The sequence below is a fragment of the Nesoenas mayeri genome, assembly GCF_963082525.1.
Source record: "Nesoenas mayeri genome assembly, chromosome: 8".
Classification (NCBI taxonomy): Eukaryota; Metazoa; Chordata; class Aves; order Columbiformes; family Columbidae; genus Nesoenas; species Nesoenas mayeri.
Window position 1 is genome coordinate 16,432,978 of NC_137554.1, and position 17,437 is coordinate 16,450,414.

Here is a 17,437-nt window from a genome sequence, read left to right on the forward strand (position 1 = left end):
CCACTAACGAGTTATTTCACTAAAAGTCCTATTCTTTATGAGCTGTCTTACTGAAGAGAAGGCTTCTGTTCACCTTGAAAACGTCCCCATCTGAAGCAATCCCATGACTGCGACCGGTACATTTCTGTGGGTTTGGAGCAACAGAAGGCAACAGGGGGTTTACCAGTGCACTTGCTATTGTGCAACTCCCTTCTCGAGAGAACAGGTAACAGCGCGGTGTTCTCAAGGATGACATGAGAAGCCTGTTTTCTTCAAGAGCCTCCCTCTGGTACCGTCAGAAAACTAAATTATACATGAAAGTAAGACAAACAATGGGGAACAAAAGAAGAAATAGAAATTATAGGAAATAAGCAAAATTTTTATGTTGCTGAAATATGAGAAGAAACAACATTTAAACATTATTGTGAACTTTTTATAGTTTCAGTTTATATTTAGAAGTAAGCAAGAAAACAAAAAAAAAAAGTACTTTTGGTGCCATGCTTTTATTTAAATGAAAGGAAAAAACTACACTGTACCACATAAGTAGCAATGACAATATTTTACAGCACAGCATTTGAAAAAATATGGAAGCTATGCTCCGTAGAAGTGGACAAGTAAGCACACAATACACTGTACATTTTTCAACAGTGCCCATTAAATCATAATTAAATAGCTGAATTTGGCTTTAAACAGCCAAATAATAAAAACTAACAGTCATACTAACATTAAAAAAAAATCAGTAGCTATTATGACTGTTAGAATATGAAATCTTGCTCAAAAAAAACTAAGACGAGTTTGGCAATTGAGTTGTAGCAACAATAATAATACCCCTGATGAAAGCACCAGTGTGTTCTGAAAAGGTCAGTGATAAATACTGGCCTTTATGGAAAGCTTCTTTTTTTTTTTTTCCTTTTTTTTTTTCTTTTTTTTAAACATGATCCCAACCAAAGATCCACTGTAATTAGAAAATTTGCAGGCTTAAAAAGGAAAAGTGTATCTAGCTTTACTTTTCCTGTATTAAGTAAAACTTTATACTGCGAGCAATGAAATTTTCAACTGCATTATTCACATTCTACTTTTAAACATTGCACAAATCTCTTACCTGTTGACAAATGTAGATTTCATAATACATTCAGATATATTTAAAATTACTGAAATAATTCCTGTCATGTATTTAAGCTCACTTCGATTAGATTGATGTGTGTGTGTCTTTAAGGTGTTGCAAATCTTCGGTTAAATCATAGTACAGATTTTAGAAATAAAACACCTCTCATGATAAAACTTCTTTTCAAGTTATTCACCACGTGTTATCAGTGAATTCCAACCTCCTGATTTCTTGAATCACTGTATATGATACACAGTTTCATATTGTTTTTCAACATGCTCCTACAGTGGTATTCGTAGGAACTGTCTAACAGGCAGAATGTGCAAACCCTCTTCCCCTTTTTAATATTTATATCTTATATACACAATATGTATACACTTGAAATATAAGAGTTACATATCCTGGTGATATACATGCACACAGTAGGAATCATCTAACCACAAATAGTTTTGAGCCACATACATATTAAACATGTATTTTAAAGTGTTTTTTTTCTTTTTTTTTTTTTACAGTTTTAACAAATATACATAAATATAAGAACATAAATTACAGTAAAACTGACAGCATTTTTGAGAAAATGTTTATAATCAGATGCATTGATGCCTAAGGCCTTATAATAATTTAAAAAAAGTACTGTTCTAAATTGCTAAATGACATCTCATTCCTCTGCATCTTTTGTATAAGTAAATGAGCACATCATAGTAGTGAGAGATAGTTTCTCTCAAACCAGTTTAATGAGAGAAACGTGAACATAGTTTTAGTCTCCCCATGAAACAGAATGGACTACATACTTACAGAACAATACTGTCTTATGTTAATGTAGTTGTCACAACACTGAAACAGAACAGAATCACAAATCATTCAAGTCTTTTCCTGAGAATGAGATATTTTTTTTTCCCCCAACAAATCCTCTGGTGTACATTATCAAAATAGCCACAGATTCAGGGAGGCTTCAAGTTTGTAGTTTCTTTTTTTTTTTTCTTTTTTTTTCTTTTTTTCAGAACAGTGCTATGTTAGAAGCAAATTATAAGAGAAACAAACACTGAAACGGAATAGTGATCTATAAAATAATCAAACACTGTTTTGAAATAAAATGCAGCCCTTTATAAATAATACTGAAATCTGCCTAGAATTTGTTGTTGAGAATGGTCATATTATAAGTTTATTGAAATGTCATTTAGGCTTTTTTGACATATGTATTTAAACTCACTAAGAGTCACAAGACATCATCTGTTAGATCACATCAAGAAAACAATTTACTAAACCACTGAAAATCCTTAGCAGAAGCCTGTTCTCTAGAAAATGGATTTACATCTGAAGGCAGGAAGAACAGACAGTGGTCTGGATCTTAAAATCAATGGGAAATTAGATACATGACTTCTGAAAGATCTGTGACTTAGTGAATTCTGTGATTCTTCTGAATATTTTTAGTGTTCTGTCAGGCAAACCTCAGGGATCTCATTCTGAATGTTTCACAAGTTCCTTCCTTGGAGAAGCAGTGCCTGACCGCGTGTTTGCTCTTATCTGGAGCAATGCAAAATAATGCATGTTTGCTCAAACTGCTTTAGAGGTCTACCTAGTCTTTTTACTTTGCATTTTATTGGTGTCATACACATGCACATGGTCAGACACTACATCTCAAATGGTAACTTACTGAAACAGGAATGATTGCACCACCTAATTATACCCTGAGTTTTTAAATAATTGATTTCAAGGAAACTTCAAGCAGTTCAAAGGCTTTTCCTTTAGTGTTTAGTCTACAAGCAAATCAGTATTACTTAATTGAAAAATAATTATAAATACTTAGGGGAACGAATCTTGATTGTGTTACGGCACACAATAAGGATCTTGCAGAACAGACCCATTCAGCTGCTCCTCAGTGACATACATCTTATCCTTTAGTCTTTATAGTAAGTCAGTATGCAAAGTTCAATGGTTTTGAGAATATTAAGTATTTCTTTAGTGAAAGAAAAAAATATTTCCAGACAAGCACAAATACAAACATGTAAGGCAACAGATGTAACAAAAATGTAGTTTGAGTCACTAACGATGAACATTCAGTGCTTCAGTGTATCTAATCAAAATACAGAGCAAATATACTCCATATTGTACATACAAACTCCACACAAGTCAAACATTTCCGTAATCACTCAATTATTCACCTAAGCAGTAATCCTCTGCACTCCTAAACACTGTGTTTACATTCCAGTTGGACATGATAATAGAACTTGGTGTCCAGTTTTAAGTTCTAGAAGTTTTGTTGGCAACTAGAAATCTATTTCCTATAGGCAGTAAAGATGAAGTGCAAGTTTATCATAATTGTCGGAAGCAAATTCTTCCCCATCTACGATGCCTTCGTGGGTAAAAGTTTCTTAGGAGTTACAGGTCTCTTGGTTTGCCACAAATGGCTGTGGATGGTGATTGCATCAACACTGGCAGATAAAGTTTTAGCAGGTATGTGGCTAAACTGCTTCCTGTCAGAGTTGTATTTATACAGTCCCTCTATCATTTTCTTTGTGATAGATTTGGGACCTATTCCTGTTAATTTATTGATTTCTTCAGTATCAGGGCAGTATGTATATAGCGATCGGAACTGGCAGCCCGAATCCCGGAACAAGATTAAGAAATTATTTGCATCGGATTTTTCCATTTCCTTTAAAAGAAAAAAGAAAAATATTCACAATATGAATTTTGCATTGTAGTCAGAAAATATTCAGTATCATTAGATTGTCATTTTGAATTTGTTTTCTATTAGAACTGAAACTTACGTCTAACATTTTCCACAAAAAGACCTTATTTTCAATCATTACAATTTACTAAGCTTCACCTATCTGAACTTCAGTTAAGTAGCTACATTTCTCAAGCAAATCCTTATTTATTTAGACAATTTCAGCTACACTTGTTTAGTTGTACTTCAAGAAAAGACATCCTAACAGATTTATCGTAGACCAAATACAAATTCTTTGATCTGTTTCATCAAGCAGTTTGGCAACAGGTAATTTAGATCTCTCTAGATGTGCCCGAAGGATCCTCCAGAGCTAAAATGGGGTTTCAATCACCCCTAAATCCATTCAAGTTTGGTCAAACCATAAAGTAAGTAGAAGTCTTTTAAGCAAAAGTTTTTTATTAGCTGAAATCTTCAGATTCCTGTTCCACCCAACACAACTTCTTAGGACAGGTACCCTGAACATGTACAGCTCTACCAACTGATGTATGCTGTTAATACATCCTCGAGTTAGGTGTAACCCTTTTACATCTGTCCTTTCCTGGGATTTCTGGGGGTTACCATGCTCCCAGTTATATGAACTGAAAGAGGCTGTCTTGATTTCTCACTTGTTATTTCCCAAAAGTAGCTGGAAAGGCAGAGAAGGCAGCAGCTAGACATGAATGCAGAAGAATTACAAACAGAAGAAAGGGCAAGAAATGCTTCTGTGGAATCTGCCGTGGAAAAGAATTTAAATCCAGATTCCTAGCGCCTGTGTTCAATGATCTATTTAATCTGTCAGATCTGTCACAGTTGGTAAAAGGAACAGTTCAATTTCTCTCAGCCTCCAAGTTATTCCTTTTGCATGGAAACACAGCTGGTCCCCAAGTTCTCAACCCTTAAATGTTTGTGCATCTTCAGAAAGGTTTATACCAGCATAAGACAAAAGGCTGGAAGACACTTATGTAGTAGAAAGTCCTAAATTTGCCCTACTGCTTGGAAACTGCAGAAGAGCCTAGGAGGGATGTACTTCAGTTCTTTCTGCTCACGCAACCAGTGTGCTTTAGTTCTAAAGGTCCCAGTCCGAGGATCAGTACGTGCAAGATGAATATTTTACATGTTACAGAGACGTTTGTGAGCAAATTATAGAAGTCTACATAATGAAGTTCCCACATTAAACAAGCAGTAACAATTAACATGTCAATTAATTCAGCTTCCTGTGCTGTACATACAATGCAACAGCTGCTTTTTCTACAGCACTAGAAAACCTTTCTGCCTACACAGGAAGCAAGTCTCAGAAGTTAATCAAATCTTTCACCAGGTGCTGCCATAACCTCAGAAGGTCCCTTTCAATATTTGCATTTATAGTTGAGTGTCTTCCTAATGCCCGACTGTGATTTGATGTAGGTGTTTATGTGTTTAGTGGAAAAATACCCTTACCTCCAGTATCTTTTTCTTTTGACCTTCATTTACTTTTCCAGCCAAGCAGCAATGTGCCAGCGCATTCTGAATTATATACTTATTGGATTTAGCACTGGGTTCTTTGAAGAGCTTTGGTCCTATGGAGGAGGAACGACAAATCAGCTAAATTAATCAATAAGCCAACAAAGAGTTACTTTGAATACTGTGAAGTGCTTCTGGTATGGATCTTTTGCATGCATAAAAATACAAATCCAGGAATAAAATAGAATTAGGCTAGAGCCCACAAATTTCACAAGCAAATAAAATGTCATTCTTTCAGCTGTTACTGCATTTGCTTTCAAATGTGTCTTTCATTATTAAATCATTATTATTGGCAATCTTGGGAAATGTATTTTCTTTCAGAGGACCTCTTCTATGAACAACAAAACTTTCTGGATTTTTTAACTAAAATTTCAGTCATCCAGGAGGGAGCCAATTCTTTCTTTTTCTTCATCTACACCTGTGATTTCAAAGGTGAGAGGCAAAACAATGAAGCTGATGCAGTGCTTACAGAAATCTCCTCTCTTCTAATTTCTTAAATATATGTATACTTGTGTCATTAAAAAAACAAACCAACCAACCCCACAACATTTAAGTACCAATTCCAAATCTTAGAAAGGAGCATAACATACAAGCAATTACCAATTAAATTTAATATTGCATCTCAGTTTGTCCATGCCTTGGGAAAAAAGCCTAGAATCAACACAAAAAAGCTGTATGAAATCTGACTGTGAAGATATTAAAATATGCGGAAAAAAAGCCTTCTGTTCAGTTCCTAAGAAATTTATATTCCTTAATTTAAAAATAAAGGTCTATGATAATGATTAAAAGATTATTTTCAGCACTGTGGCTCTCATGAGAAAAGTCTGGAACAGCACCCAGGCAAAATCTTACTGTCTCTCCTGTGATTTAATTGACATACATGTGGCATAAACTGACACAAACTGACTGAAGTTTCAGGGTTTAAAAACAGGCAAGTAGTTTTTGATTTTTAGAATGAACACTTTGCCTCTCCAGACTCCAGTAATTCCAGCAGAAAGAAGATAATCTTATTTTCAAAACAAACATTTCCCAGCACAAACAGAGCTACACAGGCCCATCAATCAAACTCGATCTCCCTAAAAGTTATTTTAGTCTCTACCAAACAAAGTGATATTAGGTGGGCAAAGATGCAGCTTTTATAATCCCGATGATGCAAGGTCTTTGCAATATCACATACTGTGTATTTGGAGAAAAGGGATAAGGATACAAATACTATTTGATTCATAATATAACAAAGAATTAGAATTCAGATTGTGAAGTTTTTAATAAACAACGAAGGATCTGTTTGGAAACAAAGGGTGCAGAATACTTAAATTCACATTACTAAGAGATGATTTTTTTTTTCCCTGTTGCAATTTGGTTTTTGCTTTTTGTAACTCTATTCTAAATTGAGCTTAAATTTCAACTCTTCTTGCCTTGCTGTAGAGACTCCTGAAGCACACAGTGACCTGGGAGCCCATTTGCTGTTCTGAGCCCAACTGCGGTTTGTTCTGGTTATACCAAACGCTACTGGGTCAGTACTTTTATTTTGGATTTAAAATTTTAACCCTGTATTATTACCATCTATTTTAAAGGTGGTGAAAGCATTTCTGTGGAAGCATCCTCAAGTTTTACGAAACCAAATAAAGATAACTGAAAACTTTTCATGCATAAAATCACTAATAGCCAGGTACTTTTCTGAATATTGTTGCTACTGACCTGTGTATTCTGTAGCAGAGGCGACTGAAGAAGTTGTAGATGCATTTTCCCAATCTTTTTCTCCATTACGACTACCACAACGACTTGGAGATAAGAATCCTTCCACAGACTCAGACCTAAACATTAATTTTAAACTCTATTAAAAAAATTCAATATGAACGGAAGGCAAACTGTATTAGGGTAGAACACAACGATTTGAATTGTGGACTATAAACCTAGAAGTACAGTATTTAGAGAAGAAATTAACAGATAACCGAGTTGCTATTCTGTATGAAGTATTTTGAGTGATGCAAGAAATTGGTATTTAGGTGAGACAGATGTTAGAATGATTTTGAGCTACATCTGAGGGACAGAAACCTAATGGACATTTTAGACTGTAGAATATTATTACTAAGTGGGAATACTTCTACAGTGCTACTAGCAAAACAATGTTCCTTCATGTAGCAAACAAACCAGTTCTAGGCAGAATGATAAACGCGAAATAAAAATTTAATTAATTTATACTTATAATTACGGTTGGCAGTGAGAACTGCTGTATTTAAGACAGAAAACTATTTCCTTTCTTATTTTTGTTTTCACAAGCAGCAACTTGTGTGTTTTTTAGTTGGTGGTATGGTTTGTCCTGTTGCTTGTTTTTTGTGGGGTTTTTAAAATTATTGTGGCTACTAGCAAAGAATAAGAAAAAAGTGGTATTATAATAACATTTATCTGCATGCTAACTTCCAGTAATATAAGCAATAGCTGAAAATGGAATTTATAATCTAATCTATGCTTCTTGTGATCAGCACTTGCATGAAGGAGAGCTGAGAGGTATCACTGAAATTCACTCAGTGTGATCATCAAAAGACAAGGAAAAGATGAAAGTATGGGTTTGGAAAGATATTGAAAATTTTTTCACCTCTGTTACTTTCAGCAATCTGTACTGAACTTTATCACATTAAAAATCTCAACCCCCTGAATCAAATCCAAAGCCAGAGGTTCATTACAAGCATAGTCTCCTCTAAAGTGTGTGTAGATAAGCTAAATCAAGCCTTTTCTAATAACCAATATAGCTGGAAGAAATCCGCCTTTCAATTAAAAGTGATCACTCTTGAGGGATGACAAGAGATATTAGGATACCTGGGTCATCATATTAAAGTTTCTTATATAATATCAAAAGAGTTCTCAAAATATCAAAGAAATTGAAAAGTCAACTGAAACCAGCTGCAGGCTTGTCAGAGTTGATGATCGATGTACAGCGGCCATGGAAAGATGACACGAGATATTGTAAGACGTAGCACTCCTTATCAAATCCCTTTTCCTAGTTTGCCTTTCTTCCCTATTTATTTTCCATTAAAAACAGTATTCCTCTGAATAGAATTAAGTAATTATACAGAAGTAATATTTTTCCTCTGAATTCCAATATAGATTTTGTATATAAGAGTAAAGAATTTTCTGTTATTTTTGTATCTTCTTATTTCATTTTCAGGTGATTTTTAAAGCAAAATAAATTCAGGTATTCAGAAAAGGCTGAAGTCCTAGGGAACATTTAATACTACCCTGTATGACTGTTAAGGGGAAAAAAAAAAAAAAAAGAGAAGAAACTTCTATGTTAAAAAAAGAAAAGCAGGTTTGTAGCTGCACATAGCATACAGGTCTAATAAAATATCCACAAATTGAGACTTAAATACAAGCAGGTGAATTGAAGAGGCTGTGTGAATTGCATTTTGTTTTGATCTCACTTATAGCTGCCCAACTGGTTTACCTGGTAAAATTTGTGAAACAAATGATCGTGGCTTGGCTTCCTAATGCCCGACAGTGCAAACAATCAACATCCTAATGTAGGAAAACATACCTGTTCTTGGAGTAAACAATATATACATGACCTCTTTAAAATTCATGCTAGTTTATACAGCTGATCATCAAATTTTATTTAATAAAATGGTGATTTTAGCTTTACCTGGGTGTTCTCTTGCCTGACTGCACACTCTCATTGTCCCCTGTATTCAGCGATGCCAATGAAAGACTAGATACTGAAAAAACACGATAAAGCTGTGAACCTGGATAAAAACAAAGTTAAGGCTTATAAACCTATGCAAGTAGTAGAGTCTGTTCATTAGACCCAACACCAGCATCAGAAAGTCAGTAGGAGCTTTTATCTAAGAGTCTGACACCCATACATGATATACCTGCATGCATATGGGGTGCTCTTCAGCTATTTTAAACACTTGCAGACAGCCAGGCACCTACAGCCCCCTGGGGTGGTCTCAGACTACACATCAATGTGAAGCATGGACATGGGGAATATTTGCACTATCGAATCAAAGTTAATAAGTTCTCATAAAACAGAGCTTAAAGAGACTTAATTTAAAGCTTGGGATGGATTTTTGGAAGGCGTTAAGGCAATACTTCGAATTACACTAGAAGATGGAGGAAAGCAGCTAGAGAAAATAGAGCAGAGTAATAAGGCTATGCAATGCTGTAACAAAAAGGATCACTGAGCAGTCTGGTTACCTTTTTCTAATTGTAAATTTGCAGTAATTCTTCCCATCATTACTACAGTTACACGATATCTAAAAGAATGCTAAATTGTTCCAAGTGATTAGTGTTGTTATGTTCATAACTATACATGTAGCAGGTGAGTGAAATAGAAAAACACACGAAATACAAAAGTAACTTTTAAATTTTAGTTTAGTCTGTATTAGTGGGAGCCTCAGTACTCTTAATAATCACCATTTTATTTATCCATCTTTTATCTCCCAACTTTCATTCATTTTAGCTCTACAGGTGCAAGAAGAGATTAATTAAGAAAACACAGGTGTTTATGAAACTTGCAACGCAGGTTGGTGCTTCGCCTGGGTTTCCATACAGTTAACCTTTTTGTTTGTTGGTATATGCATGCATGCATAGCAGGTAAGTGACATTCATCTTTTCATTTCTACTGGCAAATTTTGCTTTCCAGTTTGGTCACGTGCAGCTTCAATTTAGCACAAGACGCTAATAAATGCACGTGCTTGTTAGTACCAAGAAACAAGCTGGTGTTCTAGCATGAACAGACTCTTTCCACATTAACGTTTGTTACCTGGTGGACCTTTGATTGGCGTCTTAGGTGATTCAATATGATCTCTATGAATAGACTTTGGACGTGGCTTTTTTTGTTTGATTGAGAGGGAACGTGGCTTTATGACCGTATCCATTTCTTCCATAAGCTTTAGCTGCTTCCTTCTCATATATTCTTGCTTAATAAATTCTCGTCGTGCTCGTTCATCCTCCTTCTTCTGACGTTCTTCTTCTGTTTTGCGTCTAAAAAAAAATTATCAGATCAATTCGGCAGTAGAAATTTTCCAAATTAACAGTTGTAGCTAGTGCAGCGAGGACAACACAGGCAACAGATTTTTGGACCTTTGGAGTTCTCAGACACCAGCAAGGGGAATATATATATTTTTTTCTTTTTTACAATTTTCAGACAGTTTAAACTTTTTAGGATACTGTTACTACTAAAATCAAACCCATGTTAATTAGCTTGACTGCTGTAACTGAGTGAGCCTTGCACATTCATGCACAAAGAAGCCCAAAGCGAAGTGCTGTCCCTCCGGACACAAAGCGCGGAGCAGCGCTCTGCGGAGCTTCGCTCAAGCCAGTGGGACCCACATGTTGAGTCTGAGCTACAGACTGATGCCACCTGCTGACTTTCCAGGACCAGGTGGCCTGTGTCATCAGCTGGGCTCCTCAGCACATCTGGCTCTAGGATTAAGTATCCTGCATACAAAGACGCAATTTTTGGCATAGAAGTTACACTTTTAACTAAACCAGACATTTTTACATTCAGTTACTGCTGATTTGGATCAGGACATGCAATTTTACCTTGTCTCTTCCTTCTTATGTTCTAGTTCTGCTTCCAGCTGCTGCTTTCGAAGCAGAGTCTCTCTTTCCCTTCTCAAACGTTTCTCCAACAATGCTGCTCGCTTCATTGCCATATCATTTTCTGCCTTTTGATCATCCTAGCAGCAACAGTATTTGAAGGAAAAGGAGCCAAAAATATTAAGATCTCTGAATTCAGCAACAGATTGTGCTAAGTCATTAGATACTCAATTCTGTACGCTGGGTTGCAATATCCTAACATACTTTTGCAGTATTTGAAATAAGTTTATTTTAAAAGATTTTTCTTAAGACTACTAAAAACTTTTCATAAAGGAATTTTTCCTTCCAAAGTCAAACATAAAATTCAACACTGATATCAGAAAACTTGCTAAGTGAAATATTTTAGTTTAGAGTCAGATCCCACACCACATCAACTCCTGTGTTCAGCTTCAGAAGATTCTATGTGTATGGAGATGAAGGTAATTGATCACAAAAGCAATAACTATGCAGCATATAGAAGTAACTTCTGCTGACCAAACCAGGTATTTTGTGAACAGACAACCAAGCTGCCCCTCAGAAAAGTGATAGGAGGTTTTGGGGTATTCCAAGATGGAAATTCAAAATCTTGATGGCTTTCAGTGTCTAGACCACTCTCACGCCAAGTGCATTATAGTTAAAAGTCTGTCTGAATATATGTCTTTAATAAGACAACAGGGAGTGTTCCCAAATACCAACTTCAAAAGGGAGTCTTGAAAGACTGTACTTCCTTAGCCAGCCAAGTGACGGAAAAAGACTTTCCACAGTACAACATTAACAGTCTGCATTTTTAAAAAATGTTTATGTACTTCAAAAACCTTTTAGTTAAAGCTGGGGGTAGGACAAGGAAGCAAGGGTGAGATTGAGATGTTTAATTAAGGTCACCAAAGCTTATGTTAAAAATAATTCTACATTCAGCATACATCTTCCCTCACCCAAAACCCCAAGCACTCTTCTACATGAATGAATGAAAAGGGATACTCTGGCATGCTCAGAACTGCAGTATGGTAGAATATCACTACTTTTATGATGCCAAATTAATCAAGATCCACTCCTACATCTAGAGTTACAGAACCATCTGCTCTGACTTCAATCACTCTGACTTCATCGCTGAAATCTGTATCTGAATTAACAACTTCCCTTTCAAAGGAAGCTTAATAGCAGACATACGCATCCACTAGTTTTCTTACCTTAAAAAAGAATCCACAGCACACTTTCTGGTCATCCTCAAATTGTTCTCTATCACTTTCACCTTCATATTTCTCAACAGATACTTCACCTTTTTCTGGTGGCTTCAAATCTGACAGGGAAACTTCAATTAAGTTTGCTGTTTTGGGAGCTGGTGTTGGTACAATGGGTTGGCTTAGCTGATCTTCATTTGGGGTGAGGCAAACAGTTTCTGTTATAGGCTGAGATAATACTTCAGAAACAGTAGATTCAATAGGTTTAATCTCCTTTTCCTCCAACTTCTGTTCAGGCTCTTTCTGCAATTTTGGTCCTTCTTCTTTTGCTACCTCTTCTGAAGGCTTGACTTCCTTCAAAAGGTTTCCCCTTAACTGAGGTTCACTTACATGCTCACCATCATCTCCAAAGCAAACAAATGATCTAGTCTGAATGGGAACCTGACTTGGAGAAAATCTCCTCAAACGGGGAAGACTATCCACAGACCGCGGGGCAGTCAAGGTTCGGTTTAGAGGTGTTATTTTCAGTTCATTTGGCCTAGGAGTCCTTTGCATTTTAATGTGAAAAGAGGCATTCTTCCTATTGGAAGACTGTGGAGATTGATGTGTAGAGCGAGGAGATTCCTGTGAGAAAGGCGCAACAGGGGATGGAGTTCCAATTTGCCTTGATGAAGACTTAAAGTCCCGAATCTGCTTCTGAGGAGAAGGCTGAGGAGGAGAAATAACCCAAGCCTGCTGCTCTCTCATCTGCATTAACATCTCCTGTTGAAGGGACAGACGTTGCATTTCTTGTTGTAGAAAGTGTAGGGAAGAATTTAGTTTTTCAATAGATTTTGTGTATTCTAAGAGGTCTCCTTCATTTAAATTTTCTTCTGAGGGGCTTGCTAAATTCCATTGCTTTTCAGCATCCATAGGAGTAGCAGGAGATTTTGACCACTTGCCATGAGAATTTTCAAGGTTTCCTTTTATTAATTCTGAAGTCTTACTAGTTTGTTCATCCAATTTTTGAGTTTCTTTTTCTTTCAACTGATTACTGTCAGTGAATACCTTCTCATCTTCAGCTCCTGCTGCTTCTTCTCGGAGAGGCGATACTCCATCACCTTTCTTTTTCACAACATTAAGAAATGCCGTTCTTCCCATTTTCTGCCGCTGCTTTGTGAATGCAGCTTCAACTTTCTTCTTCTGCGCTTCAATGGCTCGCCTCTTTTCCTCTAGCTTCATTCTCAGATGTACCATTTCAGAAGCCAGTAACTGTGTAGTGTCTCTTCCTTGTGGAACAGATGCCTCCTCAGGAATATGAGTCCAAGCAACCACATGAGGGATGTTCAGCTCAGAACCTTCTGGCGTGGTTTTCTGAGAACTGCTTCCACTGCTTCTACTGTCTGTGTGATTCAGCTTCCTGAACTTCTGCTCTGCAAAGCTAGTCATTTTAACCCCTGAACTTGAAGAAGCACTACTGCCTGCCTGTGATTTAGTACTTACTGAGCTGGGACAGGGACTTAATTGATCTCTGTGGTTGCCAGCTCGCATGTCATAATCCTGGAGAAATTTAGATGGTTCTTCCATGTCAGAGTCCATGCTTACAGTATAATCCCTCAATGAAGAATCCTCGTCCATCGTCTCTGGAATATCTTCTGAAGGGACATGTATTCCAGTATCTACTTCTGTGTTGTCAGTCACAGGACTCAGAGCACCTTTTGTGTCTGTAATTATATCAGGGGTAGACTGATTTGGTTTAATGTTTGAATTCAAGATGCTCATTTCCTGATTGTGAAGAAAGAACCCATTCGTAATTTGGTCTGATTGGATAACTCCGGGAGATTTTTCAGTGTCATGAATTATTTGCAAAGCCTCTTCAATGCTTGGTGTCTCAATCTGATTGCCAAAGTCATCCAGAATTGCTCTGTTTTGCAGAGCTCCGTTTGGAAACCTGTAGTGGCTGCTCTCATTGGCATTTTTTTGATTTGTGTTAAGAGACTGACTGGCCTTTGAATCTTTATGAGCTATCACGTCCTTTTCCTCTTCAATATCTTGATTTTCCTCTTCTCCATTTAATGGCCTGAAGGAGAGACTTTTCCTATGTTTCGGCATGCGGTTGATGTTTGCTGTAAGGCCTTCATTGCTCACTGATCTCGTCATTCCTCTGTTTGGAGTAGTTACTGGAATGCTTTTTTCTTTGTCAAAAGAAATGTCAAATGAAACTCCATGTAATGATGACCTAATAGAGATTAGAATAAAGGGAATAACTGAGCAACTCATGATTATTAACAATGAAATATTCACAGTTTTAAAATTATTTTAAAATTGCAGCATTAAGGGCACTGTTAGGTGTATTTTGCCTAGCTTCATATGCAAACATAATAAATATAAAATACACAATAAAATAGAATATAACAACATTTTCTTTAGAAATAGCCAATGCTGCTTCTTATGTTGGAATCAATTCTGGGCACTTTAGGAATATAGGAATTGCCATAGTAGATCGGAAGGAAGGTGTGAAAATTTGCACTTACTGAATAACCCACCACTATAACTCTTACCAATTTAAATTTGTTTACATCCTACAGATTAAGAGTTTATTAGCGATCTAACTGTTCTTACTATCCACAAAATAATACAAGTTTAAATACTACCGAGCTCATTAGCCATGAGTCTTACCACTGCTAGTTGATTGCATGAGTAAATGTGAACATATTTAATCCCAACCACTCAAATATCTCAAATATACTTCATTTCAATGTAAAAAAAAAAAAAGGTGATTTATTTCTGAAGTTTGTTTCCTCTTATTGAGTTCTTGATCCATGATACAGTGTTCGCTTTCTACTTTTGCAAATTGCTTACAAGGACTCTTTATTACAGGATTCTGAAAATCTAAACTATAATGGGGCATTTACTACTATTTATGACCAATACATAATCATTTTTTAACCAACTTGTATGGTAAGACTACTTACCTTTTTTCTTTGGGCCATGTTCCTACATACCCATCTACGTAAGACATTGATGTGGACCTTTTGATGACTCCTAAGTGAAAGTGAAATAGAAACCAAGGTAGTTGCTATGGGAAAATGATTTTAACATCACCTCCTGTTGCTTTAACAAATTAGTTTGCTTCATTACTTAGAAGACTGAGATGGCAAAAAAATGATTTTGTATTAAGAATACAAGCTAAGTCAATTTCATCCTGAATATATATTACACCCCTCATCCCTCAAAGAATTTACTATTGAGTAAAATGTACTACAAATACTATTAAAAATATACTACAAATACTTGTTGAAAGCTATATTCCACATTACCAAAACAGAAGTCAAATTAAAAAAAATATAGACAACATAAGAAGTAGAAACACAAACTTTCCATTTGTACACTTTATAAATTACAGAACCCATTCATTAACCTTTAATGTAAAGCTCTCCTAGTAATTTCTGCGTAAACACTGTTTGAATAAATATAAGCAAGATAGCAATTTACTCAGAAGACAACACCTTGTCTCATTGTTTCTTCCACCCATTTGTAAAGTGTTACCTGGAACAGATGAATAAGGCTGTTGGGGTGTTTGCAGTTGCTGAGATGGTGTATAAGTTGGACTCTCCAATCTATAAAGCAAGAGACATTAACTTATAAGAAATACGTCACATCATAAGGGCAACCAGACTTCATGTCCTGGGCCAACACAAAAACAGATTTATTTTTTGTGACCGGGAAGAAAGGAAGGTGTAATTCTTTTATTGAAATACTAATTTATTAACTAAAAAGAGAACACTTATTACCTTTAACTGGACCTAGTGCAGATAGACATAAAAAGTCAAAAAGTTATTTCTCCTACACAAATGGCCACTGAGCACTGATAGTTCTGTTAACATATTTGTTTTCTGATTTATTTAATGTAAACGTCACTATTAGAAGGTTCTCATTTTTAGGGCTGATTTTAGCAAAAAACCCAAACATAAACGTGAACAAAATGAGGCAGTTCCTACTTGCCTCAAAACTGAGTGACTGCAGCTAAGATCACACACTTTTCATGCATCTCTCTTTTCAGTTGCTTAGTCTGAAATTTCTACTTTGTGTCTGGACTGAAATACGCACTATATGTGGATAAAGGAGATTATGTGACAGATAGGAATTTATAACTACAGGAAACATATTGACTATTAAAACAGTAATTACAAAGATTTCCTCTGTTTCTACCTAAACCAGATACTTTTGTTTGTTTGTTTATCAAGAAGGTCTGTAATAGACTAGTTGTGTTAATCCAGAACAGGATTAACATAATTCAGTGTTTTGATCAAGGCGTTTCTTCAGGATCAAAGACACGTGCACAGAGACGCATGCATTTGTATGTAAAACGCTTCTACAGAAGCCAGACTTCAAAACCACACTGTATTAAATCCTTTCACGTTTTGAATTTTGTTCACAGAGTTGAAGAGCATGCTCCCAAACTTCCTTTTCTCAATCTGTAATTCGCAAAATATTTGTTCAGTGCTTTTATAGTTTATATGCAGTTATGCTCTAGAAATGTTTCTAAATATTATTTGTGGGAAGGCCATCCACATCAATTTACGAAAAATATTGTTGTTTTACAATCCACAAAAGCATCTTTTATGAGCATACACAAAATTATTCAAAAAAGGTTCTCATAAATGCCTGATTTTTTGGTGTTAATAACACTACACACTAGCTACATGACATATCTGTTTTGAATCGCATTTGAGATTTCTGTGAAAATTTAAAAATCAGAGTCTATAACTTATCTTAACAGAAAAGCATGCATTCAAAATTTCATCCAGTAGCCTGTGAAAATTTGCGACCACAAATGAAATCTACACACTTCATTTCTCAAGAAAACACTGATTTGGGCACGACGACTGTGGTTCCATGGCAACCTCAGCCATCATAACCACTCACTGCCACAGTCCCACTCCCTCCCCTGCACTGGATCCAGCTCTCCAGCCCGGCCTCTGAGTCACTGCAACAAACTAAGCCAGCAGAAAAACATTTGCTTTTTCCGACTGCCTTAGTTTTTTCCATCTCTGTACACTGAAATAATGTTGTCAAACAGCCCAGGGGACAGGAACGTGCAGTTGGAACAAGGAGGAAGGTCAGAAGCAGGACATCCTGCAGTCAGATCTGCTCTGCCAGGGAACCTGCAGCCCCCGTGTCAGATTCCCACCATCTGAGAACACTTTTTAGGTGCCTCCTTTGTCCTACAACGCTGTGAAGTATCATCAAGTTGGATGAAGTACACTGGTTTATGAGGATTACTCTCAACACTCCAGCACAAATCCATTTCCATGACTTGTACAGACACTAAAGCAGTGTGGTGATGAGATACTAGAATACGCAATCCACCACCCACAAGGGGTTCACTATAATTTTCACTGTGTCTCT

At 36.3% G+C, this 17,437-nt stretch overlaps 1 protein-coding gene across 3 annotated transcripts in view; it reads right to left on the reverse strand.

Annotated features, from left to right (window-relative positions):
• Positions 1-308: 308 nt before the first annotated feature.
• Positions 309-17,437, reverse strand: part of CAMSAP2 (calmodulin regulated spectrin associated protein family member 2) — an 85,709-nt gene continuing 68,580 nt past the window's right edge. Inside the window, exons 4-13 of one of the 3 annotated variants that reach the window (XR_013922422.1) lie at positions 15,575-15,645; positions 15,001-15,070; positions 12,056-14,264; positions 10,833-10,969; positions 10,051-10,271; positions 8,929-9,028; positions 6,990-7,105; positions 5,229-5,347; positions 3,247-3,737; positions 309-1,918 (exon numbers count right to left, since the gene is read on the reverse strand). Coding sequence is in view for 2 of the 3 variants with exons in the window: in XM_080348558.1 (XP_080204684.1) it covers positions 3,429-3,737; positions 5,229-5,347; positions 6,990-7,105; positions 8,929-9,028; positions 10,051-10,271; positions 10,833-10,969; positions 12,056-14,264; positions 15,001-15,070; positions 15,575-15,645 (3,352 nt within the window). In the remaining variant the exon portion in view is untranslated. Of the gene's footprint in view, positions 3,738-5,228; positions 5,348-6,989; positions 7,106-8,928; positions 9,029-10,050; positions 10,272-10,832; positions 10,970-12,055; positions 14,265-15,000; positions 15,071-15,574; positions 15,646-17,437 lie in introns of all 3 variants that reach the window. The other 2 variants (XM_080348559.1, XM_080348558.1) reach the window with 2 other exon arrangements.